The sequence below is a fragment of the Falco naumanni genome, chromosome 5 (genome assembly GCF_017639655.2).
Source record: "Falco naumanni isolate bFalNau1 chromosome 5, bFalNau1.pat, whole genome shotgun sequence".
Taxonomy (NCBI): Eukaryota; Metazoa; Chordata; class Aves; order Falconiformes; family Falconidae; genus Falco; species Falco naumanni.
Genome location: NC_054058.1, coordinates 88087 through 115957, shown reverse-complemented (window position 1 = coordinate 115957; position 27871 = coordinate 88087). Strand labels below are relative to the sequence as shown.

At 43.8% G+C, this 27871-nt stretch overlaps 1 protein-coding gene across 5 annotated transcripts in view; it reads right to left on the bottom strand.

Moving 5' to 3' along the window:
• Nucleotides 1–25068, bottom strand: part of LOC121088532 (ephrin type-B receptor 5) — a 68270-nt gene extending 43202 nt beyond the window's left edge. For 3 of the 5 annotated variants that reach the window (XM_040594779.1, XM_040594781.1, XM_040594783.1), the window contains exons 1-2: nt 23647–23865; nt 6277–6480 (exon numbers count right to left, since the gene is read on the bottom strand). In XM_040594779.1, the coding sequence (XP_040450713.1) occupies nt 6277–6370 (94 nt within the window). In that variant the 5' untranslated portion in view covers nt 6371–6480; nt 23647–23865. Of the gene's footprint in view, nt 1–6276; nt 6481–23646; nt 23866–24984 lie in introns of those variants that run through there. The other 2 variants (XM_040594780.1, XM_040594782.1) reach the window with 2 other exon arrangements.
• Between the last annotated feature and the right edge of the window lie 2803 nt (nt 25069–27871).

Sequence of the window (27871 nt, the reverse complement as noted above, 5' to 3'; positions counted from 1 at the left end):
GTAGGTAAGATAGTTTCTCCAGCTGTGTCACCGAGACACGAGACACGCACGCAGACAGTACTCTCATTCACCCCCGAGACTCTCCGGTCTCTCCCTGGCTTCCCAACCCACTTAACCAGCCAGTCTGGTTCGACACTCACTAGAGATCACAGACTCACTCATAGGAGCTTGCTCACTCCAGTTGGTGGCTTCACAGACACACAGATTCTGTGACTTGTGCTCCAACCTGAGTTCCTGGCACTTGACTTTGATCTATTCCAGGCTCTCCAGTTGCCAGCCACACTGACACACGGCCCTTATCACCTGCGGTTCAGCTCCAGCTGCTGGCATTTAAACGTCTGTATACACACATTATCACAAAATAAAGCCTCCTTACCCAGGTAACTAGTAAAACATTGAATTTAATAAGAAGACAGGGCAGACTGTGGTGCTCAGGTGCTGGGCAAGGCCTGACAGCTTACAGCTGACCAGCTGCCCCTTTACCCATGACTGGCTCCTTATCCATCTTCTCACACTTGATCCTCCCCAAAAGAACCTTGATCCTTCCATTCCCCTGCCCATGGCTCCTCCCCTGAACAACCCACAGCAAGTTTTGCAGAAGCCCCAAATGACCCCACAGTAAATCCCATGCCCCTGCTGGCAGTTACCCTCTTGATCTGCAAGGTGCTCCAGAAAGCACCCCCACTGCCCCGTCTCCATGGGTTCCCTTCCCACTCAGCGGGCTGGTCACACTCCTGCGAGAAGCCAGGTCAGGGCACTCATTTTTCTCTTTGGTTCCCCTGCCTTTCACTGTTCCTTTGTGCTCCTTTAAGTGTGGGGAGAGGAGCCTTTTATCATGCAACAACAACAAAAAAAATATATATGGGGTCTATCACTTGCAGGCAGAATAGAGTGAAACATTTGGGAAGACTTAAATACACTAGAACTTCTTCCAAAATTAAACAGCTATTGCCGTGAAGTTAAGTATCAATGGCTAGTGACATATACTGGATCAAGTATTATATTTTTCAGAATTAGTTGATGAAACAAGTGAAAAACCAAACAAAAGTAGCCAAAAAAATCTCACTTGTTCATAGCTACTTTTTACAGCTCAGTTATGATTTAACATGAAAAAAAAACAAGCTACAGAGTTATAAAATATGCCTCCTAATGTAAGAGCATATATACAAAACCAACCTATATAAGAAAAATGAGTTTGTTTTTTTCTTGTATAACACTGTATTGTGAAGTCAGTTCTGCAATGAATAGTCCCGTGTATTACCTCTGTACTCATATTCAATTAATAAAAAAAGCTATTAGCAGCCAATGGGATATGTATTTAGTAAGTTCCATTAAGTATAATATTTTTAACTACTTGCTGTGTCAGAGCAAAATGCTGACACTATCAGAACACTGGAGTTATCATCCGCACGGAGGAATTCTCCCACCCCAATCAGGAGTGATGTGCCATCTGTAAAAGACAGAAATGACACCCAAATGGTCTAGGATACCGAAATACAGAGCTTTTTGTGAGGTAGCACAGATACTAAGACTTAAGAATGATGGTATTGTTCTCTTTACCTCCCCTATTCTTTTGTTAAAGCTGTAGGGAGACTGCCAGGATTAGCACGTTGCACTAATTCCTCTGCTGATGTCAGAAAATGAAGACATTGCGAAATATGTTTTTTTTAAAAAAAGATATTAAATGCTTAGTTTCAGCTTTGCAGATGCAATCAAGTTATCTACAGCTTTCCTAGAGCCCTGGTTTCAGCTGGTACAGAGTGAATTTTCTTCCTAGTAGGCTGCTACAGTGCTGTGTTTTCGATTTGCAATGACAGCGGTGCTGGCAGCCCGCGGCTGGTTGCAGCTGTGGCTCAGTGGTGGTTATACCAACTCAAGGGCTTCTCAGCTCCTCAGGCCCTGCCAGCCAGCAGGCTGGGGGCACAAGAAACCGGGGTGGGGGGTGGGAGCTGGGGAGGTGGGCACAGCCAGGGCTGACCCCAGCTGGCCAGAGGGATAATTCCATACTATGCTTGGTATATGAACCAGGGGAGTTAGCCAGGGGTGGAACCGCTGCTCAGGAACTGGTCAGTGGGTGGTGAGCAATTGTACCTCCCTTTCCATTACAATTACTATTAGTAATATTAGTGTTATATTTTACTTCATTTCAATTATAAAACTGTTCTTATCTCAACCCATGTGTTTTATTCCCCGCCCCCCCCCCCCCTCAGTTCTCCTCCCCATCCCATCAGGGAAGCAGGGAGTGAGTGAGCGGCTGCCTGGTACTTAGTTGCTGGTTGGGTTAAACCATGACACCTAATAATACAATATAATATATATTCTTCCACGCTTAAGAGATTCACTCTGCTAACACTCACTTTTGAGTCTAGAACTTACCCAACTGACACTGCTGTCAAACTGACTACTTCTGATGACAGTACAGTGTGTTTTTTAAAGTTTATGTATGTTTTTCTGCTTTTTTTCTTTTCCAAAAACATTTAAAAAATGAGCTTGTGTCTACCAAGATTTAACTAAAGCATATACTGAAAGTCCCAGATACCATATATTACAGGAATGCTGCTCCTTTTTTTGAAGCTTTAATTAGCTTTGAATATAAACAGTGTTAGTTGCAGCATGAATAGTCCCCTCCTGCCCTCCAAGAAGCAAGAGCTGGCCTGCAGCTCATCAGGCACCCGCCTGGCAACACGGCTGCCCTAGCACCGGGACTAGACAGTTACCTGTTACAAGAGAAAACAAATCAAGCAGAGCCGCTGAGACTGACCAAGGGGATAATGCTGACACCCTTCCCTTTACAAACAAGCTGCACATCCAGCCCAGTCCTGTCCACATTCCAAGTATCTACAACAGCAGGAGATGACTCTGTCTTGGGCTTTCCAAGCATGTGGCAAAGATTTTGGCATGCAGGGAAGTGTCAGGAAAGAACTGGGAAGAACATAACAGAAAATCTTTGCTAGGATTTTAATAATTTTCATGATCACAAGCAACTGAAGTAAAAAGTTAATTTACTTTCTATATTTTCCTGAAGTAAAATAACATCCATTTAAACCTTTCTTTGTATATAATAAAACAAAAGGCAATGGTGTTTTTAACTCCAAAGACTACCTTTGAGGAAAGTATAGTTCTCCTCTGCTTCAAAGTCAAGCCAATCTGAGCAATCATTACATTATTTTCAATAACATGACAACCAGTTCATAGAAAACACAGAGGGAAACGTGAAATAGGAATGCCTGACCTCACAGCCTTTTTCTTGCATATTTCCTTTTGCCAAGGAGACACTTTTAACGCAAAAAGCTTCTACTAAAGCAAAAGAACTATCCTCTCTATATCTTGACCCTCCTGAAGATCTTTAGAAAGGTTGTCCAGCCATTCTGCAGGCTGGAGAGCCTGCTGCAAAATCAAGGCAGTCACTCACATGCAGAACACATCATTCCTTTGGAACATATTTAATGAGCTCTGCAAAATGAACTCCACCTGCGTTTACAGCACTAAACATTTATAACTTAGTCAAAGCGAAACCAATATGCCACAGAAAATTCAGCTCTGTGCCCTAGTAAGAGCTATTTCATTAGCAAGTTATCACTTGCTCTCAGCTGTTTTGGCTGTAGCCCATCAGACATTCTTAAATTCTATGCTTCACTAACTTCTACAATCAGAAAGGTTAACCTAGAAAAATGTGAAAAGATGAACTGTAAACAGCAGTTACATACATATATAGATACAAAACAAAAATATAGATACAGAAACAAAACTCCTATTTCTTTATGTATTTTTGAGAAAATGGGGGGGAAAAAATATCTATTTTTCACCCAGCATGTAGCTCAAAAATAATACTCCCCAAACTAAAACCTAAAAAACTCCTGCAGAGCCATAAATATTGGCAAGTGCAATCTTGATGAAAACTTTTATACAATCCTGTTTCCTGTTTCCTTTCATAAAGCTAATTAAGTTTACCAATGTGTTCTGTTTGCAAAACAGTCTTCCCTCATGTTTCCCATGAAGGTTTTTTTTCTAGTCGAAAAATCATTTTGGACAGACATGCTCATTCCTAGTGAAATCAATGCATCTGAATATTAGATCTGTATCAAACAAGTTCAGCTTAACGATTCCTTCTTATGCATTAAAAACAGCAACAGCAACAACATTTTTTGAATTGCTTACAAGAACTTCTTCTGAGTCATGAAGGGGTTTAAAGTCCCATTAGGTCCTGTAAAAGGGTACTGCCTTCCTTACATCTGAAAAGCATTCTGCATAACAAGTATTTGCTGTATTCATAACGCACAGAAAGATTGTTTGAATACTTTGGCTACTTTTCTTCCCTTCTGTACAGCTTCTCCCTCTTTTCCTAATGATTTACATTAAGTTTTTATGAGTATTGGTTTTCCCTGGTTAGGAAACTTCAAACACAGCTTCTTTTTTGACAAGAAGTGATTTGCATTCTGACTGTTTAAATCTAACTCAAATGCCTAAGAAACACTTGGAAGAAAAATTACCTTGACTGATTCTCCCACTCAGTCAATCCTATTCAGTTAGAGGCAAGACATACTTTAGACATCATCTAAAACTTCTAAGACACCTAGAAAAACTAAAGACCAAACTAGGTATTTCCTATATTTTTCAACTTAAATGTGAAACCTGAAGTTCAAGTTTCTACTCTATATAATAATGAGTCAACAAAACGGCCACAGGCCTTTTTTCTTCTTTATGGATAACTCTGTAGTAAAGCAAAGCTCTCTACATAGTTATCACCAGACTTTCCTTCCCCTAATGCATAATTCTTCTTTGCCTTTTGACCACAGCAAAAACACTCACCTCTGGGACGCAAATTAGCTTTGGAGTGCAAACCTAGGACCATGCAGTAGAGCCACAACATAAGGTACTGAAACCCCTGACTCTGAATTGACAGGAGAAATTCAGCTCATGGGCACCTTTGCTGCTTCATCCCCATAGCAAGAATTTTACCTTCTTATTTTAATCCTGGCCACTCAACCATGTGACCTGCGAAGCTGTACCACACAGTGTTTTCTAAATTATTTTATCTCTACAAACTTACAGGAGTGATCACTGAATTCCAAAAATGTCAGTTTTCCTACAGGCATCACTGAGCTACTACGTATTTGCAGAGAATGGACATTTACTCTCCCTTTTCTATCTCTGTTCCTTTACCAGCTACACTAGGGAATAACATAGTACTGTGTAAAATTATTTTTAAATCAGCGGTTAACAGAGTTGAAGAGATTTAAGAATTTGTATTATAATCTTACATCAATTGTTTCCTCTATGAACTTTCCTCCTGACTCTGTTCCCCTCCTAATAAAAGAAGGGATGGTTTAACGAGCTTTCCTCTTCATTATCAATAAGAAAAAAAAAACATTATTTTTTTCTTCCCAGTATCCACCTGCTCTTTCTTAGACCTCACACTATTCTCCTTTTCCTTCCTCTAGGTCTTTTCTTCCTTGTGTCCCTTTGATTCCCTCTCTCCCTCCTTTCCTTTTTCTGAGGCTTTCACATATGCAAGAGATGAACATTCATCACAAAGCAGTGCAGTTCACTGAGCACATGTAGCTGCAAGGATATTTCCTGGAACAAATAAGAGGGTTGTTTACGATACCTCTGCCCTTCTCTAACTCTGTCTCTTAGCTCTTAGCTCCTGCTCTCATCACCATCCCTCTTATTATCTGTTCTTTCTTCTCCCTTTTTCTTGGCCTCTCTTTCCCCCTGCTCACCTTTTCTCTATCCTGCCTTCACTGCTCTATTCCTCCTCTCCTCTGCTGCTGAACACAAACGCCTCTTCTTGTTGACGTGAAGCATTCTCTTTGTATGTATTGTATGAGGCAAATTGTTCAAATGGCAGAGACAAAAAATCCTGATTTCAGCCACTGTACGCTGCCTTGTAGAACAGCTTAAGCATCAAGAGATTGTTTCACAAAACAAACATGGTGCAAGAACAGGAACACAAAAACCAAATACATGCAAAGCGTAAACAAGGAGCTTATTCCCAGGGCAAAAGATGTATTCTTTGATACTGTTGTTTCTGAGATAGCTAGTAGAAATGTTCATTAATGGTCCTTCATAAGAGGGTTTGCCTGTCCCACTAGAAACAATAGTAGTATCTTTTCACATCTCATGAGTTAGTGATCAACCATCAAACAGAAAGGCATGTGCTCAGTGCTCATCTGGACTAGGAGAAACATAGTGGAGAACACACCTTTCCCCACACCCACCCCCACCCCGAGAAAACTTTGTTCAGCAGTTACATTGTATAAAATTTGTTCTTACCTTCTAGTGAGGTGGCTAGATGAAAGAAGCAGACCATCCAGAGCCAACCCATTCCCACCACTCTTCTTCCACGGATGCCAGCATCAGAACTCATGAAGACTCTCTGTAGATACCAACATCTTCGAAAAATACACAGCACTCCCTTGAAATGGTCAGAGATTTCTTGGAGTATTCTAGTATCTTCCCAAATGAAAGCACAGAGGCCTTCGCACAGAAACATGGTTAAAAAAAAACCAAAAACACAGAAGGTGGAAACAGAGATCAGGTGACAAAAATACAGAACTGGCAGCTTTTATACACCCACTCCAGCACTTACGGCTTCCAAGACACAGGTGAGAAAAGAGTAGCACAGACCCAGTATTTACCACATGCCCACACCTCCTGCCCCTCAAGGCTTCAGTGCCAGTTGTTCTGCACAAACAGCATACGCAGATTTTGAGACATCCATGGCATCAATTGAGACCAGGGTTCTCAGATCAGTTTAACCCACCACATAATACAGGCTGTATTCTTACTTCAGTCCTGACCCTTTGCACCTTTGCCCATGTCTCTTGGAAGGTCCCCATTGCACCTCCCCTGCATGCTTTCAGAATTCTCTCTTACAGGTTACACTTCGTCTTTTCAGAACTCTTCAGGGCAGTAGCCAGGACAGGAGAGTTTTCACCATTTATGACAACACCAATCTGCATCACTGACACACTTGTAACCATATTTCAGGTGCAGACATTTCTCCCTTTAAGCATATGACTGATAACACTATTGAAGATGGACATATTTTTTTCTATCAGTATGTTGTAGGTGAGGAAGCAAATGTGATATTTAAGGTCAAGCAGGGAGCCTACGTTACAGCCAGGAAAATGTATTAAGAGGGGAAAAAATCCAAACAAAATCAAACAAAACTCCACCACCACCATTAAGAACTTGACATACAGGCTTATCTCACAGTCAGGGAGCAGCATGTAGCCTAATCCAGCACCACATTAGATCAATCCAGCACAATTGGTAAGCAAGCTACTTCTGCCTCCACCTGCCTGATTCTCAGCCCACCAGAGAAATAACATGGTTATTATGTAGGTTACATACAAAAAGCCAGCATGTTTTGTTTCTTCAGGTGCTCTTTGCGCACAGCATTGAAAACACTTCAGTGTTTTCAGTGAGACAGTGAAGCATAGCCAGGGAGAAAGAAAAATGTCTCAGCAGTACAGAGAAATGGCTCAGTAACTTGGCTGAAGTAGGGGGGAGAAGAGTTGTAATTAAAAGGGGCAGCCTCACTGCAATTACCTGAAAACCTAGCGATGGGGGGGTTGAGAAAGTTTGGCCCAGCAGAGGAAAAAGCAGCCTGGGCAGTATGAGAAAAGGCAGAGGAGAGTAATTGTATTTGCTTCAGTAAAGAGGGAGAGAAATTACTGGACGGGATGGAACAGTTCTCTCTTACACTGCCCCTAATAGAACCTAAAGCACCAAAGGCATCCTGGTCATCACCAAAATGTAAGGAAACTAAAGGGACCACAGGAAGAAGCAAAAAATTTGATTCATGATTTCTGAGGAAAGAGAAAATAAAATCACTTAAATATAACTGAGGAAAAATGAAGATTAAATGGGAGGATGGCTATAATACAGGTACTGCATATAAGCTTATGAAGCATGTATGCACCACAGAAGAATATCACCACTGGCTGAAACTGTAGAAAGGAGAAAATTCTAGGCTGCATGATCAGGAAACCCTTCTTTACAGAAAGAACTACCCAAGCATATAGCAGTGTTCTCCAGGAACAGGGCTGAAGACTACTGTCTGAGCCACCAAAACCAAGACTGGGCACACCAGAACCAAGCCTGCATGACTACTCTACATGGAGTCACAAATACTCAGCATTTTTACTGCCAGGCAATCTATAATATTATAACATCTAAAAGCCTTTTTTTAGGCCAGGCAAATCCCGAGAGATGGGGACTTCTAAACATTCATTTTGAAGGCAAGGAAATGCAGAAACAGAGGTCAAATAAGCTGAAGAAAACTTTCCTTTCGGTCAATGGGACTGCACTCATTTACAGAAGGTTTGAAAGCAGCCCACAGTTCAGGCTTTCTCAATGTCACATAACTTATGAGTGGCAGACCAGGAAAGCGAACCCAGGTGCTCTGGCTGCTGGATCTCAGGCCAAAGTCCTGAAAATACTGGGTAATATGTAAGGAGGAAATCAGTTTGTTACAACAAAACACACAAAACTAAAAAAACGCTCCTACCAAGAAGGAGAGACAAAATAATTTCTGGCTCCAGGGAAACCAGTTGCTCTCCTTTCCTCCTCACATGCACATCTCTCTTACAATATCTGTTCAGCTTAACCTGGTAGAACCTGCATCCCAGCAATGTTGCACCACTCTTCAGAAGGCTTCATACAGCCTTTGTCTGGATTAGACAGGAAATTTATTTTTCCCTGAAATAAACTGTGGCTAAAGCAAAAAGCTGGTTTTGATTTAGGAGTTAAAAAAAGGTAAAGCTATCATTTTTTGTTAAATCTGCCTTTTCACATCTCAATGAAAAGCGCTTACTCCACAATGAAGGATAGAGGAAAACATTACAGAAGTTTTAAATGGAGAGTAGGAGGGAAGCAAGAATTAAAGAGTACCAAGCCCCTAAATTGCCAGCTACTGCCCTGCCCTTCCCCAAACCACTTGATGTGTGCAGAGTACGACTACACCCAAAGACACTCATCATTCATGCTTCAGTTCTCCTACCAAACTTCCCTACACCAAACTACTTACAACGCAAACCTCAAACCATCCTAACTTTTAAACCACCCTCTTCTCTTGTCCATACAAGCACTTTTCCACAGGCTTCTCAGCTTGTTACTCCTTCCCAAAGCCACTTTCAGACAGATTACCTCCCCTCGCTACAGAATCCACTATCCCCCATTCTCCTCCAAACCAACTGCGAAGTAGTGCACTCTCCCTGCACAGGATGCTTCCACAAACCTCCTTAAATACCCTTTCTCATCCATGCTCTTCCAGCTAGGTAGACCTTCCCACCCATGTACCAGCTGTCAACCCTTCTTCTGCTAACCCTTCCATAAAGGATTATAAACCACTTTTGGGCATATACTTCCTTGGCTAGCCAAATGATTTCCAACTCCTTGGAACTCCTGAAAATCATAAAGCATCTGAAAAACATGACAGTTCCTGAGGATCCAAATGTCTTCTAATCATTTAACCCTACAAAACAGCAATGATCCCAAGCAGTCAGAACAGGCCAGTTATATATTGTCTTTGTTTTAGTACCAAGATCCAAGAGGCAGGAGATGGAAGTCTCCAGGTTATCTGCTTACGTTACTCACCAATGCTATCATGATTTTTATTTTACTTTGGTACCACCACTGTAGTAGCTGGATTACCAAAATTTAATTATGTTCAAGATCCCAGTAAGAGAGATGAACACAATCATCACCGATATTTTCAAGAATCCTGGTTTCCTAGCTGAACAAGCACTGAGGGAGAAGAGTTCTTCGGGAAGCTTGTCAAGGCAAGTTTTGAACATCTCCAGGGATGGAGATTCCTCAGTTTCTTTGGGCATCTGTTCCAGTGATGAACCACTACTGGGGATTTTTTTTTCTTCCTCATATATTGTCAGAATCTTCCTTGCTCTTTTCTGTTGTATATCTCAACAGAAGAGTCAGTGCTTGCCGAGCATCTCAAAGCTTCTTCTACACAAGACTGCAAACACAAACCATCTCAGGCTGGAGAGCCCTGACTGTGAAACATAGTACAACTGCTTTAACTGGTACTGCTTACAGCCTGTTTCTTCTCACCAGGCAGAGTCAGTGCTGCAATTTGTCACGTTTTCTGAACTCAGTCTTGAAGTATAAATGCTTCAGTACAGCCTTCAGGCAAATGACGCTCAGTGCTAGGGGATAGATAGCGCTCCCATATATGCTGGGACAACTGACACTTGTACAGGTCTGTGCTTGTGAGATTTCGGTCACAAAGGGGGCTGCTGTGTGCCCATCCTGTATCTGAACTGTGGCAATAATTAAGTATTTCAGGCAGCCAGTAACTCCGCAGCAGTTTCTTTATGCAAATAAAGGATTCCCTCAAAGTTCAAGCACTGTTAATGACAACACCTGAAGAGCCACAGGGCACTAGTGTTGCTGAACAGATCAACACTGACCCAAAATTCCCTTCCATCAACGTACACATTTTTATTAGAAGGGAAGCAGATTTACCCCTAGGGTTGTGTAGTCACTTATTTTAGAGTACCCCAATGGCTTATGTCTTGAGTCTTGATGGAGGTGGCCATGCACATGACAAAGCTAATAGAGATCTCCTTAGAATGGAGTGGGTTGGGGTTTTTTTCCTCTGGGTTTGCCTGGCACTCTGAAACTGCTCAAGAACAGTGACAACTAGATAAACTATATTCATTCTCTGATGGCCACTGGTTCTGCTGGACCTAGGCTTTAAAGAAACCCTCTTGCTTTCTAATCCTTTTGATTCCACCCATGAATCTTTAGACAGCTTTTTGCTGAAGCATGTTCTAGCTCAGTATGCAGACAATGTGTAGCCACAGATCAGAAAGTAAGGCAGATTGATCCAGTCTGACAGATACAACTGGCAGAACCTGACGTCAAATAGCAGTCAACCACTCATCTGAACCATGCATCTGCCCGAGTTCTGCAGGAGGAACTCGGGCATGCCTTTAGGATTTAGAAAAAAGCTAGGATTGTTCAGGCATTGCACAAGCCTCCTGAAGGAAACACGAGAGCCTGGCAGGTTCTTCCTCTCCATGAACGGAATGTAGCTGTTTCTTTGAGTTCTGTGAAATCAGAGCAAACCAGAGGCAGCATGAAGAACTGTAAGTCCCATAAGCCCCCAGTTCCAACAGGAGACCCAAGGGCAGTTCCAACACTCTATTCCCTAAAAGTTGACAGGAGCTTGATTCGCTGCAGAGGGGATGCTCCATCCTGCACTACTTTGTAGAAAGCCCAACTCTGATACTGGTCCAAGTATCTCATTCCCAGAAGCCACAGAGGCAAACAGAAACAATGGAGCTGTCAACACAATATAAAACTCGCCAGTTCTTAATCAAGAGTTCCTGACAGCCCTCCCTATTGGAAGAACACTTGTGATGTTTCTGAATGTGTAGTTCAAAAGAACAATTCTGTGTGGTTTAGTGCCAACCACATTTCAAAACACAAGAACAAACACTGAAGCAGACCAGCATTCACCTAACCCATGCTTCCCCACGTCTCCAGTGCCCGGCAGAGGTGTACCTGGAGTCAGCTTGCCAGACTGGCCTCTGCGTGGTCCTCCAGCATCCACAAATATGAGACTAGGGCTGCTAGAGAGTATACCCCAATTCCATTCCTTTTGCAATCTCCCTATGAATTTATGTAATCCCTGTTTTGTACTTGCAACAGATTTGAAATAATGTCTATCCCTGTGCCACAAAGTGTTTTTACCTATTTTAAATTGTTCTACTAATAGAAGCTGAAATTGTAGCAATGCCAGATTTTCACTCTTTCTGTTTGTTTTAACTGCCCCAAGAAGTTTTCCAAATCATCTTGTTTCTTCCCACTGGAACAATTCTTCTTCCTCCTTCACTGCTAACTGACTCCTCCAAGCCTATTCCACAGCAGAAATCATTACATGGTTACAGCCTCCCTCTGCTACACTTGAATCAACAGATTTCCCTCATATTTGCCATACTTCTTCCTCACACAAAGCATCTAGGTGCAAAATAAATGCGCCTCAAAAATTCTTTAGGGCAGAAAAAATGCTTACCTTTGCAGCCACAGTCTTTCCTGCTCTTGCCCGTCTTGCATTGACACATAACAGCTCAATATTATCTCTCAGTGAGAAGTATTTGAAAGATAAATAAGCACATCTGGGAGAGTCAATAAATTACTATTCCAATTAATTTGTGCTGCACACTGATTCACCACATTTAGGCAGAGCACAAAAAGTGGAGTGAATACTTCTCATTCATGGTAAGCAGGGAACCACAGCAGTGTTATACACCAAGCAAGAGGCCTCCCCCCTCCTTTCCCCCTCAGTTCTCCCCTACAATCATCACTCCTTTGCCACCACAATGCCCCTGCAGCTACGGCCATGCATCTCACTAGGATAAACCTCACCATGCTGTTGTGAAAAGCTGTCACTCAATGCCTGTGCAACACTTTCAAGCCTGACATAATATCCCTAGCTTCTTTCTTAGACAATAATTACAATAATTGCCACTCATAGCAATCTTTCTACACACCAATGGGAAGTGAATGGGAGAGAGCAACACATAATTCATTGCTCAGAGTTTTAATACTACGAAGTTAATGTGTTTTTCTTCAAAAAAATTATCACTGGGGCACACAGCAGCAGAGAGAAATGTTTAATTAAATATATAAATCATTTCAATAATTGCTGTATATCCTTTTATCCTCTGTTACTACTTGAGATTATTTTGAATGACTCCAAAATACTTTAAAAATATATTCAAAGATGAGTTGAATTTGTAATAAAGCCTTGTGGATTTTTTTAATTGTCTGCTCAGTTTATTAACATAATTATGAGAGAAAGGCTCTAGGTGTTAATGTATAACTAAGCTTAAAGGAATTCTTCCTCAACAAAGTAATTCGTAAAAGGTTTCCTCTAGCTGGCTTGATCACTTGTTTCTTTCAGATTATCTCGGTAGGGCTGTGTCTCTATCTTTTGGGTTTCTCTAAATTTACAATGACAATCCAAAGGTTGATTTTGAATGCTCTCCAAAGAAAGGGATTTACTTCCTTGTTTATCATGGAAACACCAGGAGTCTTGAAGCTGATCTTCCATGCTCTGATTACGCATTTCCTAGTGGTATCCAAGTTAAGAACTTCATAGTCCTTAAAGGGAAGAAATGCTTATTTTAATTAATTTTTATTAAGCTGCTGAGGCTCAGATAGGGTGCCCAAATTAGAAGCCTAATTACTCAAACAACCTCTACAGTCAGTGGACTGAGGTGAATCATCTTCAGTAGGTACCTAGGATCTGCACTAATTAAAAAAGGAAGCTATGGGACAGCTAACCAGCCTCCTCTCAATGACTCCTTAGGTGCTGCCTAAAGGTGTCTGGGGAGCCTCTGAGCTCCCTTCCAGCCCACAGAGGTGGCCACATCAGCATTTTTTTAGATAACCACAGTGCTTTTTCCTTTAAATTTCTCTTTGCCATGACATATATACTTGGCTAGAGAAGCCTCACAGCTTCGCTTGTGACCCTAGTTTATCTTCCCAATCAAAATTAATTCACCACTGCCCTGTGTTTCCACAGACTTTTTTTAATTAAAGATACAGACTCTTTCTTCCACCTGCTTATTAGGTACTTGAATTACATGCATATTAAGTACAACACAGCTCCTGAATAAAATCTCTTCCTACCCCACAAGATCTGACTTAACTGACGATTTATATAGTGATCCGTGTACTTTTCAAAGAAACACTGGTAATTACACTCAAGTGTCTAACATTTAACACCTGGAAACAAAAACGTAGCTCTAGAATATTAATAGCATTATAGAATGAAAAATGTGAACATATGCATTGTTGTGTATGTTATCCATTGCTTGCCTGAGGGAAAAATCTCCTAAAAATAATAGAATTGGAGTAATACAAAAATTACTCCCTTTGAATTTTCATACAGTAAATAAAGAAGACTGCAGAAAGAAGAGGGAGAAAAAGAATCAGCAGCTGCCCATAACATATATCTACTCTGATGGAAAGAGAAGATAACTGCTCGGTAAGTATGGTTTCACTCTTAGCAATTTCACCCTAACATCTCAGGAAACTTCTCACAGTACAACTGTGCACAGATCCTTGCAATGCACTTTTATCTATGTGGAAATAAACATGATGCTTTCATCTTCAAGTATGATTACCTTTAACAAGTATACTTTTATCTGTACCAAAGACCTAAGTCTTCAGAAAGGAAAAAAAATGGCTAATTTACAAGCTCTTGGGCACAGCAGCAAACTTTTCTCAAGCACTGTGTAAAAGGCTCTATTTCCAAAATTCTAAGCAGAGAATTCCATGGTTAGGGGATTTGACTTTAAGAATCCCTGAACACGGCCACATCATTACCTTCTAGGTGAAGAAATCCTGTGGTAGTAAAAATTCTTCGAAAACTGACATTTCCTTCTCGAGTACAACTGTCAATAGCTAAGTTTAAAAAATATTTCAAATTTCACAGTAATCTTATGATAGAAAAAGTTTGAAAACAACAAGGAAAAAGTTGAATACTATTTTGGCATTAAAAAAGGGAAGGAAAAAAAAAACTTCTTCACAAACAGTATTTCAGCAAAAGACATAACGAGCATGTCCCTAAAACCATGTTCTCATCTACTAAGCAATGCTGATCTTGCTTCTTTTTCATCTGAAATTAAAGTTTTATTACATACCAGGTTCTGATTGTTGATGGGTGGAAAATGATAAAGAGGCCAAGCACAGTGTTAGCAGTGGCCAGCCAAGCAACGCCACCAATCAGGCAAATAACCTTGACATTTGCTGACCAAGCCTGCCAGAGCATCTGCAAATCTGCATAGACAAATGAAGCACAGAGCTGCAAAAGGGCCTTGAAGGCACTGTCAGGTCACTGGAAAAGAAATCAAGGGCCTGAAGGGTTGAGTAGGGGTAAGAGTGAGAATGGCTTACAAAAGCAAGCTACAAATGTCCCTTTTCTTAGGCTTATTTGATACTAATGCTGTTTTACATTTTAAATTAAGAATGTAGCCTTACATGGCACATCTAGAAATATGTGAACCAAAATCCATGCACAAACACTCCAAAATATACAATGGAGGGCAAAAAACAAGCTGAGGATACTTTCCTTGAACTGCTGTTTGTGGACAGAAGTTTGCAAAGCCCTTTAGTAAGGGTTAAGATTTTCTTCAGCTGCAGTAAAGAACTTAATTTTTCATAAAAAATATACTTACTGTCTTCGTCTCTAATTTTACTTTTGACTTTATGAGGGTTTTAGACTAAAGAATATTTAGCATAAGCAGAAAATGCAGGCTATTCATATTCACAGTATCCAAACTTATGCTGTCCATGAGGAGACAGTGGCAGCACTGGCAGTCGGTTAAAAGACAGTGTTCCTCTTCCAAGGGAATTCCCTGCATTTTGAAATTGCCTTTCATTCCACAAGAGAAACTGACATTTCAAAACAGACTACAGAAAGAATGAACTAATAATATTAAAACATCTTCATTTAAGTGCTGCTCTTTTTATTAACCTCCTTTCTGGCTTCAATGAGGCAACTTGGGTTTTCAGAGAATGCACTTCATGATTTAAGGGTTAATTATAACTACTTTTTTCCATTTTAATCAGTTTCACAGCCTTGGGCTGTCCTAGAGCTTGGTTCTCAAATTGTTGACTGCATGCATTTGCAGATAGAGGCTACTTTTATTTTTTAGAAGTATTTAAGTATTAGCATTAGTTATCACCATCGGATTTTTCCTGTTAAGAAAAGCAAGGAATGAATGCTTCTTTGGAGAAACAACAAGACAGAAAAGCACTGAAGGGTAGTTACTTTACTGACTTGTTAATCACCCTGATCTTGCCATCCAAAGCTCTTCCCCAAGCCCCACTTCATGCAGTTGATTACCAGCTAACTTCCATCCAATTATACCCACACACCTATTGCAAATACTGCTTTTTGAGTTCATAAGGTTGCCCTAACAGAGATCTGTAATATAACATATTCTCTGCATGGAACTGGGAATAAAAAATTATCTTCAGTCAAGCTGATTCCCTTAAATTTTGCTGACTGCACCAACTGGCTATACAATACATAGGCTCTAGCTCCAGCATGTAAATTACAGCGTTTGATGTGGAAATATACACACAACATTAGGAAGCTACAAGGAAGAGAGAAAATGGCTCAGAGAAGAGTTCTACCACACGGTTTTCTCCTTATATGACCACTGTTTGCCTAGATGGGAATTTCTGTCTGTTCCACAATTAGTTTGAGCCTTATGTTCCCATTCAGCACTGAACCACTACAAAATAACCTTGCACTGCTCTGATCCTGCTCCAAGGAACTGCCACCAACAGCAAGTACAGCCTGTCTCTAACTGCTGTTGCATGAGGTGTCGTCGCACTGTGCGGTACCCAGCCACCAGGAAGCACCTTGGTAGCAACCTCCCAAGGCATGGCAAGAACAGAGGGACGGGACCTATGAGACCTAGAGCTTACTCTGGGAAAACTTTAAGAAAATAGATTTCTCCAGTTCTTCTCTCTTCAGTTCCTGCCTCCAAATCCACGACTTTCAGAGTCAGTCTCCTTCCCTCATAGCACCTTGGCCTCATTGTTACAGTGACTGAACTGAGCAACAAGAACAGATGAGATACGGGTCCTATTCAACTTCAGAAACATCTGACCTGGTCTCTAAACTAAGTCTCTTCTACCTTTCATCAGCGATACATAGATATTTATTTAGAGAACAACGTTAATGACTCACGCTGGTTCAAGGGTTAGACCAGGCTCTCACTGTGGTCTTGGGAATCAGATTGCCCAAAAGTGGCTCTTGTCTAGGAGATGGCTCAGAGAGCAATGAGGCAGAAATGGCAGCTTGAAGAAGAGTGAGATCACAGCTGCCAGGAAGAAGGAGATGACCCGAAAGGGAATGACTGGGTGGAACAATTGGCTGAGTTCAGTGAAGTATCACAGGGAGCTCATGTGCAGTGAAAGCAGGTGAGAGCCCCACCAAACTTTTGAACTTGCCACTGGCAGAGCCTGCAGAGCAGCCAGTTCCATTCTTAGGTCCTTCCCTCCTCCTCCACCCTGCATTTCCAGTTCCTTGCTTCCAACCTCAGGAAACACGAACATTAAGTGCCACTAATGCTTCAGCAGAACAGAAAAATTCTTAAGAGCATAAGGGAAGGCCAAGCAGGTTACAGGAGAAAGGTGTTTCAGGCTCACAACATCTCTTTCTAATGTGCGTTTGTGTTATTTTTCACGCCAGAGATGAAAGCAGTAACATAAATCTCAGAGTTCATCCTGATCCCTCTGCATCTCAAAGGCTTGTTTATATTCCAGTGTGGATGCTGAGGCTCACCACTCCCGTTACAGCCACCTCCGACTCAGACCGAAAGGATTACACTTCCAGTAGAGTGAGTACAGCACACCCCTTCCCTTCCTCCGACCCCAGCCGCTCGGGGCTGCAACACCGAAGGCTGGCTGGCCCCCTCCACCGCTGGTGGGACTGCAGTAACAGAAACTAAAAGAGGGGGGTGGACATCCTTATTTAGACAACATCTGGCCTACAGCCCCCAGTCCGCTGCAGGGGGTTTCTCTGTATATTCCTTTAAGCTTTCTGAGTTATACTTTTAAATTACATAAACTATAGGGCTTCCATGACTTCCTACAATCTACTTAGACCCTTGCTGGAAGAAAACATGCCTTGACACTGACCCTGCAATATCTACTTTGGGCAGTTTGAGCCAGCCCTTTTTCACTTTAGCCACAGTGCCTAGGATCCTGTCAATAGTCTCCCAGTACTATAGATACTCCAGAGCAACCTTTTTTCAGTCATCATTAACCTAGCTCTTTTTAGTAACATGTCAGAAATTCCATAGTCTCCTAATCACTTCTGTTGCACTTCACTGAGCTCCCAGTTCATCAGCGCCACAGCAGAGATGTTCACACAGTCAAATACAAACAGCCCATGTGCACTAGTGCCATACAGTTGGGGATCATCCAGTTTCCAGTTTCAACACCAGAAGTTTAGAGGCACAAGAGAAAATACAATAGAAAACACTGGGCTGATCTGCTCTGATTTAGGGCGGGGGGTGGGGGGTGGGGGGAGGGGAGCCAAGCCTTTTTCAAAAGAACCATCTAAAACCTGATTTTAAAAGAACTTTCTGAGTTTTAGGACAAGTTCCTCCTTCTGACTCTGACTTCTGGCCACACAACTCTCTAATGCTGTTAGACACATAGTGGGCTGGTACAGACTATCAGTCAAGAGAAGCAAGACAGGTACAACAATTCAACAAGCCTATTCCGATCCTTTCGATTACAGTTGTCTGGTAGATGTTACGTTACTGAAGAGAGTAAACTTGCTTTAGCTTAACCTCTTTTAAAGAAATGAACATTTTTATTTTTGCTCTGTTTCCAAAGACTGATTTCTTTTCTTTATACCCTGTCACCACACACACTCTTTCAGGGGTAATTCATTAAACAGAATCAAAAGAATCTATTTAGGAAACAATTTTTTAAGCCATTCACTTCAGGTAACAGGGATCTAGTCATTAAATTGATTTCCTTAGTTGCAGGAATCTGCAGCTCTCTGAGAACATCCATAGCCACTTCTAATTTAAGACGGGTAAAATTATCCATGAGAAACATGCAATTGTCAACACAATTCTTCCAGCCAGCACTAGGAGGACATTTGGCTGAAACAAGGAGCACAAGTCATGCATCATTCCCATTATATTACTTCACCAGATGTCTTTCTGATGGTCAGCCCAGGGCCCTGAGCAAAACGGTGCTACAGCAAGGCTCCAAACAAAAAGTAATTACTCTTCAGCATCTGACTCCACATACGTGCCCCAGCAGAACACAATACCAAGACACATGCAAACTACAGAAAACTCCCTCTGTCAAGCCTCTGCCTATCTTGCCAGATTTTAACAGACCACTGATTTACACTCAAGTCAGCACAATTCTTTCTCAAATCATATTGTACTGGACCTTCACTGATTTCTAACATGCTTAGCTACCAGAGAAGCCACAAAGATGCTTTCTGCACCAGTAATCAAATGAGCATTCCTCAACAGAACTACTCCATTCGTGGAGGCAATTCCTACTCAATTCCTGGAGGGCAGCAATAACTGCTGATATGGTGACCCCTTTATGAACAACACATGCTCCAAACGGGATCTGCAAACTCACCAAAAAGTGAAAATGCCAGTACGTATGTATTTGCATTCCCATCTCTGCTAGCACCAGCTCAAAGCCTACTGACATTAGAAAGGAAAGGTGGGACCATCTGGGAGACAACTGCAGGCAAGCATCCCAATCCAGCTGTGCTCCCAGCAGCTTCTTCCTGGCTCAAAACCAAGATGGGTTAATTTCAAACACCCTCCTGGCGCAGAGAGCATTTCAGATTCTGCTTACTGGAATCAAACAGATCCTGGCTGTGAGTGAAACTTAACATTTGGGAATTCAAACAGTTTTATAAACAGTCCAATTCAAATTTCCAAACTAAAATTATCAAAACCTGCCCAGAAACCTCTGCAAGAATATCCCTCTTGTGACATCCCACCCTCTTCTTAAAGGATAGTCAGGAAGAGAAGAGATTTCTACCAAGGAACCCCCCTTCCATTTGTAGACATCCTCAGGTTCTGAGAGAACCTGTGGTAAACCTGATGCTAAAGGTCTCCATGCAGGCATCTGTATCCTACACGCTGCCTCTGAAGTGCTCAGCTGGGCCAAACAGATTCCTATCATGTGAGTGGGAGAGAGACTCGGTCATTTCAGTAGCTCTGAAAGCTTTACCGTAACTTGGAGGAACATCAGTAGGCTAAAAAAGAAAAGTTACAGTCAGTAGTCCTCAGTCTCTAGCTTCTAGGATTTAATTACATAATGTAGACACATTGGATATTTTCCAGAGACATGGTACAGAGAAAAAAACTGCACTTGGAAACTGTAGAATCAGCAGAGGAATCATTTACTTGGCAAGCTTGGGGAGTTAAAAAAAAAGGAAAAAAAAGTCTGTCTGAAAATGAAGTCATGTATGTTTCAACATACAGGTCTGGGCTGGCAAGAATTTCCATCCTAAAGTGAACCGAGACCTTAAGGATCCAGCCTTCTTATGTAAAGCTACAGTTTTCAGACTGGATAGGCTGTGTTTTCATAGTATCTAGCATCTTCTCCACTCCCAGGATAGCACTTTTTTCCTCCTCTTTAACCGTTGTTTTGTATATAGATGGGCATGGGCATGTATGCATGTATATGGGAAGGGGGGTGTGTGCATGTAAAATGTCTGAACAAAAATTTTTGTGACAAGCAAGCCTTTAGCAACAGGACACACAAGGGCCTCTGGAGGCATGGTAAATGGAAACCAGTGACTAGAAGAGCTTGACTTCCAAAGCTGCTGCTTTTCACAGAAGTGGCCTCAAGAACAATTTTCAAGTGGCACTTCCACAATAGAAGCATCATGCTGACCTTTTAAGAGGCAAGACAGCATCTTCCATATAAAATATTGTGCCACTACCGCCATAAGGTACACACTTTTTTTAACACCACATGTATTAATAGTACACTTAAAATACTATTCCTGGTGGCAGAGGAATATTTCTTGAAAGTAAAACACATACTTCCGAGAAGAAAGTACTAGTATAGTTCTCTTTGTTAAGTTTAAAACTCCTCACATAAATCAAATGTGAGAAGAGTGACAACGTGAAATGGCATTTTCTTACTCAGCAGATTTGCTGCTTGCATGTCAGAGTACCATGGCTGATAAGTAATTATGTCATTTTTAACCTTTTGGGGATTTGTTCATGTCACACAGCTGGCACCATACAAGACAGACAGCTAGTTTTCTGCTGTACAACATCTACAGAATTATCTACAAAAATCCATGTATATTATGCTTGTGCGCACCCTCTGAAGTCCATGACGCTGCATGGTTGCCAAAGAGAGCAAATATGGAGAGAAGAGGGGTGTCCAGCCCAAGACTTCGTGGGCAGAAGCTAAACGATAAGGTTGCACAGAGCTGGAAACTGCTGAATTTGTGGGGTCAGTAGCTGGGAAAATTACATTAACTATACTGCTGTAAGATGATACAAAACTTCCCAACGAAATACAAATAATCCCTTTTTAAAACAGTAAATAATAATAGCAATATAGTATTAAAGCAGGTTTAAGAAAAAACATAAGAGAAAATAATGACAAAATTACAGCAGGCTCATCAGTTTCCTCCTAAAGCTTTAATCAACTTATCTCTTCATAGAAACGTCTTTTAGATTTCTTTTAAAAAAATTCATTATATGTTTATGACCAAGAACAGCCAATCTGGAATATTCTTATAAAACACTTTTTCACAACAGCACAGGTTTTGGGTGATACTGCCATCCTTTTTGGTGGCTAAACCACATTATAAAGATGTACCTTGACCATGCATACCGGTTTCCGCCTCTTCCATCTCCTATTGTTTGTGTGTGCAGTAATCATACACAATATGGCCACAGAAATGCGAAACAAAAATAAACTTTGCAGCCTTAAATGTGCTCGAAAAGTACTTCACACTCATCTGTAGGGACTTCAGGAAAACTTTCTGCACAGGGGCTGCTGAGGGATAATGCATGGATAACAAGGAAAAGCAGGTTTTAGGGGCAGAAGACCTACAGACGGAAGCTTTCCTGAAGCCAGAGGAAAAGCATACATAAACCTCATAACAGTGAGTGCATGTATCCAGGGAAGGAGAGCTGACCACAAAGTAACTCTATCCACACAAGGTAAGGGGTGAGAAACTACAGTGATCTCTTACATTACTCTCTGCATACAGCACATGCAGTATCAAAGGGGAGAATGGGAGGACATCTGCACCTGGGCACAAAGAAGAACGTACACAGTGAATTTGTACAGGCATAAAGACGACAATTCTCAATGGATGGAGGGATCAGCTCTCTTGTCAGACACATCTGCTGGCAGCCTATGGGAGCATTCTGGAGAATGAGCAGCTGTCTGCTTGGAGCCACCAGCTGCCTTTCCCCCAGAAAGCATTTACACTGTCACTGGTCAGCCTTCAAGTCAAATACAGAATGCAAAAACAGTGGCAGCCTTGAGCAAAAGAAAGGAGAGGAGACTCTCCCCCAGCTCCCTCCAAAAACAGCCTCTATAACCCAAGCTGTTCTTGCCATAGATAACAGCTTAGAAGAGCTGCAAATCTCAGAACAAAGCAAGAAAATACACCTTTCTTCAGGGTTTTGGTGATTAGGGAGTATACAAGCCTGCTTCATACAAGCTCCAATGCCCCAAAGTAATGGTATTTCCAAGTATCAAAACACACAGCTATACAAATAATTCTGCGCATCTCTGTATGAGCACAAGGAAGTCAAATAAGAGAAACTCAGAAGACAAGAAAAAAACATTTAGTGGCTAGAGAGGCACAGAAACACATGCCAAGGAATTAAAAACTGCACATGTGTAATTTGGCTAAGAGGACACATATGCAAAAGGCAGTAAAGGAAAGGATGCAGTTACATGCAGTTATCTAAGGCTTGCCAAAACACTAGCAAATTAAACTGAAGTGGTGCAAGGTGTTGAATTTAGGGAACAAACTTCTAGACGAAAACAGGTACCATTTTTTCCCAGCACACAGTTCGGGTAACATCAAAGAAAAAGGATGACCAGATTGTGGATTATCTCTTCCTTTCCTGCTCCCAAAGGAACCTCAGCACTCTGATTATTTCAAGCTGGGAATGGAGAAAGACCTGAAAACAGTCACTAAATCTTGTATAAGTGCCTTGGGGCAGGTGGGTCACGCGTGACTGAACGAGAAGTGCCCCCACGTCCAGCTTCCATGTTTCTGATGAGACCCTCCACAGCAAGGGAGATGGGAGCATCCCCTGTTCGTCTCGGCTGAGGCTGCAGAGCTGTCGCTGTCACACACCCGTAGCGGCAGCTACTGTTTCCACCGACTCTGTTTTTTCCACCTGCCCTCTCACTCTCCCTCCCCACGAGCCCGCATGGCTGGGCATCGCTGCAAGCGAAGGATGTCCCTCGGAACTGTCACTTCTTCATCTCCACCCTCTTATTCCTGAAGCTAGTAGGGGAGGCAGATGATATTCACTCTTACCCCCAACCAAACGAGCACAGCAACAGTGAAAGAAACTTCAGAGTAAGTGAAATAATCTCAGTGGAACCGTAAAAAGCAAATTTAGCATCACCCACCGCAGCAGCCCCTCCCACAGCCACAGATTTTTTTTAGCATGAGTAGTAGTAACTCGCATCATCTCCCTGAAAAATAGGTTAACACGGCTTTTCTCTGCTACAAGCGCTCGGCAGCCATCTGCCTCCACACGGGCGTTCAGCCATCCTGCCCACAGAGCAGGCCGCGCAGCCTTCCCGGCGGGGGTGCGCGGGGACGGGGCCCGCGCCGGCAGCCCCCAACCCGCGCCGGGCCCCGAAGCGCCCCGGGCCGGCGGGGGCCGCGCCGAGCCCGCCCGCACAGAACGCGCCTGCTCCCGGCCGCACCTCGGGCAGCGCCCGGCGGAGCATCCCGGGCGCCCGGGGCCCCGCAACGCAGCCCACAAAGCGGGCACCGGGGCAGCAGAGAAAGCCCGCGACCGGAGGCGCTTCGGCTCCTCCCGAAGCAGTCTCGCCTGTCCCGGGTGCCCCCCGCCCGCGCCGCGGTACCTTCCGTCAGGGCTGCCAGCCGCCTCCGCTCCGCGTCCCCGCATCGCTCGGGCAGCCACCGCCGGGCCGGGCTCAGCGCTGCGCCATGCCGAGGGCCGGGCCTCTCCTGCCGGGCCCGGGCTGCCCCCCTGCCGCCGCCTGGGCCCGCTGCCACCGGAACCCCCTCCCCTCCCGCCGCCCGGCTTCGGCCGTGCCCCGCACTCCGGCCACCTCGCTCGCTTTCCCCTCGCCCCTCCCTCCCCTCCACACCGTGCCCCTCCTCCTCCTCCTCCTCCTCCCTTTCCAGCCCCCCCGACCTGCTTCCCTCTGCGGGCCCAGCCCCGCGCAGCACCACACGGCAGCAAACGGGGCGGAGGGGTCCGCACTCGGGCGTCAGGCGCTCCGGGTACTCCCACGGCGGCTACCGTCCTCCCCTCGTCCCGCCCGCGCCACCGCCCCCTGGGCCGCGGCCTCTCCTCTGGGGGGCAGCGGGGGGTGAAGCCCCCCCCTCACCGCTCCCATGGGCGCCCCCGGGTCCCGGCCGCCGTTCGTGCCCTTGCTGCTCAGCTCCCCCCCCCCCGCCCGGGGGCTCCGTGGGCCGTTCCCGAGCGACCCCCCCCCCCCCCCCCCCCGGCCTGGGTCCCCGCTGGGTGCCCGAGCGGACGGCGGGCTGCGTGCCCCGGCGCGGCCGGGACAGTGGCAGCAGCGCGGCCCCCCGTGCCCTGCGACACCCGGGTGGGCGTTACACGGACACGCCCGCCCGCGCCGCTGGGCTGCGGACTGCTCCGTGCCCGGCGGCAGCCACCCCCAGCCCCGCCGCCCGCCCAGAAGGGAGCTTCGGCCCGCGGCGCACAAAGGGTGGGAGGCACCGCGCCGGGTCACTGCCGCCTCCCCGCGGGGCCGGAGCAGGAGCCCCCGCCCGGGCTGCGGGGCCCAGCGCGGAGCAGCCCCCGGAGGAGGCGCGGCCCCGGCCCCCGGCAGCGAGCGGGGTGCCCCACGCTGCGCCCAGCGGGGCTGGATGGAGCACGTATGAGGGGCCGGCGCCCCGCCGGCACAGGCGGTGCTGTGAGACCGCGACGCAACTTCGCGCTTCTGCTGCTGCAGCGACCTGCTTTGGCTTGAAGTATGAGCTTCGCGTTACACACGATGTAAAGACCACGACTCCCGCAGTGTAAAACACCGGCACACACACAAAAGCACCTCAGACACCCCGCTGTACGGTTACGGTACGCACTCCTGCTTAAGAGAAGTACTATCTACAGCAGCACCGCACGCCAGCGCTCCTCAAGCTAGGGCAAGCTCCCGCTCAGCACAGCTCTTCCAGAAGCTCTGTATATATGCAGATATACGAATACCTACCTCTTCACAGAGAGCATAGTTTCGTTCTTAATCCTCTTGGCGGGGGGGGGTTAGACACCAATTACAACAGACCTCTTTCCTTCCAGCTCCCCCTCGCCCCTTTCCCTCCCATCCCCCTCCCCGGGCTTGATTCTAACATAAATTAACTTCAGGAGAAATGGCAGGCACTCAGTTCCTCTCAGAATCTGGTCCTCACTCAGGTCGGCAGTAAATGTTTAGGCATGTTTCCCTCTCTTCCTCATTTTAGTACTACGAGGAGCATCTGGGCCCTACAAAGGAGTAAGGGGGGGACTGTACCATTGCACCGGGGTCGGGAAAGGGTTAACTAGCTGCTTTGTTCAATAGCTGCAGAAACACTTCCTCCCCTTTATGGCAATGGAATATTCCCCGCAAAACCTCCTCCTCCTCCTCCTCCTCCTCCAAGCGCGAGCGAGCTGCTGCTCTGAATAGGGACATTCGGGAAAAGTTCCTGCTCTCCAGGGACGCGCATGCAACCCCCAAACCCTGCTGGAAATCTCACCTGGTGGAAGGCAAGAGGACAGCCGGTCCTTCCCTAGGGATTAATTTTCAGGCAGTGTTTGAATGGTCTTTCTGCAATGCTGCAGCACTTTGCAATGCATGCATTTATTGGTATCTTCAAAAACTTCTCCAGTTTCTGAAACCTTCTTCTACCAAGCAGATTATCACATCATACCATAAAAACTCACCCCTCTCAAAGTGTAAATGTCACAGCCCAGACATGACAAACAGGAAAAGAAAAGCTCTTTCTTCCAAACTACCACGGTTGGATCAGATTCTCAGGGCAACCTTAAATGTGATAAAACCAGTATACCTTATGCAATAGTGTGGCCACAAGATACAGACGGGTGGTTTCCAAGGTGGGGCACAGGTACCCCAAGGGTTGTGCAACACAATCTATTGGGGTGCACAAGGAAATATTAAAACTTCAATAGCAGTACGTTTATGTAATTTATAAATAAGTAAATATACATATACGGGGGGGTATGCTGAATTTTTTTGCTAGTAGGGGTACATGATTTGGAGACCGCTGATAATAGACAATCATGTGCTTCAACTTGTGTAGACAGATGTTAATTGTATAGACACAGAATTCCATGTGATAGTGAGTTTCAAATATCCAGACACACAAACAGACTCATAGTATTTAAGGTGAAAGAAGAAGGTGCAGTTATTAAAACAATGGTCAGAATAGCAAAGCATAATCCATTTCAGAAATAATCTCCTCACTGTGTGAAACATGTTAGCTCTTGAAGAGAAAAGAGTTGGAATGTGCAGGGCAGACCACACAAACCAAAGAGAAGAAAACCACCCATGAGAGAATAGCTGAGGAGGATAAAAGGGAGGGGTGAGGCTAACACAAGGGGAATAGAGTTTCAAAGGATAAAGAGACAAAAAGTAGGGTAAGAGTGAGAGAGGTGGGAGACAGAGGTAGAGAAAGCAAGATACACACAGAGCAGCAATAAAAGACAGGCAAGGAAAGACAAGGATACGAAGGAGAAGGGGAGGAGCTGGGAACAGCAAATACAATAGCAGGCAAAGGAAACAGTAAGAAGGGTACTATTTATACATGAGAGGGCATGTTTGACAAGCAGTTTTGAACCAGAACTATTTTCAGTGGATAAAACCTTCAAGAAGGTTTTTTTCAAGAGCAGATTTATCACTTCAAGTCTAAAATAGCACATTTTCCTTCCTGGATTTCTGAAAAACAATGATATAGATCAGTAAATTAAAACCTTGTAATACCCTTCTGGATACCATATATTATGGTCTTGTTTTGTTTGTTGATGTTTTCAGTGAAGTGCAAAAGCATCTTCTCCCTAAGAAAGCCCAACATAGAAAGAGGAAAAGAATACAGAAAATTGATGAGAGATAACTGAAGAGAATTTAGGGAAGCTCAGAACTGCAAAAGGACTGAGGGGCAGACCAAGACAGAGCATGAAAGACCAGATCCTGCAGCTTCACAGTCTCTACGCTGGCTTTTGGTACCCATTCGCATAGTCATGCTTTTTTTGTTTGTTTTGTTTATTTTTTTAATCTTTATCACAAATAATGAGTTTCTACAAGCAAGGAGGCTTCTTCTGGGTTCCATTCTCCCTTGAAATAAGTTTACAGTGTTTCTGCCCAGAGAGCAGGCCTGTTCTCTGCTTTGTTCCTTCTCTGTCATCACTTACTTCTGCTTACAGCATGTTTCCTGAGCTTTAATGGAAATATATGTAAACCAGCATTGTTTCCTAAGCTTTAATGGAAATACATGTAAGCCAGAAAGGGGGAAAACCCCCAATCTACACTAGCTGAATATGCACCCACCTGTATTTTTAATGACTGTTGTTATTAAGTATGTGTATCAGCTGTTTTGAAATTTTCTTTCCTTAACTATTATAACAACCAGGCTTTATAGTATGACAGTGTATTAACTTTGTTAATATATAGAATAGTTCACATTACATGCTGTGTTGTATTTTACAAAACAGTGTAAATTACACAAGTGAAATTTTACTGAAGACTTAGTACTGTTCCTGCTAAAGTAAAAGAAACTAAAGGACAGCCTGGTCCTGGAAATAAGGACACTGGTTTTTGGAAGCTTGCTTTGTCCATGAAGGATAAACAATATCCCTGGACAACTGAGATAATGCCAGCATCTTAGCCCACGTCTTTGAAGCCCTCCCAGCATCATCTGGCACCACAGATAAGTAACTACAGTAAGGCTGCAGCAAGAATCCTGCAAAAATATAGTTGCTTTGCAGAGTTTTACTGTGATCAGGAATCAGTAGTGTGGGTGTTAGTGATTAGTCAAATTGTGTAGTACCTAAACATTTGAAGGGTGCAAGAATGATGTGTGAAAACACATTTGGGTTGCCCCAATTTG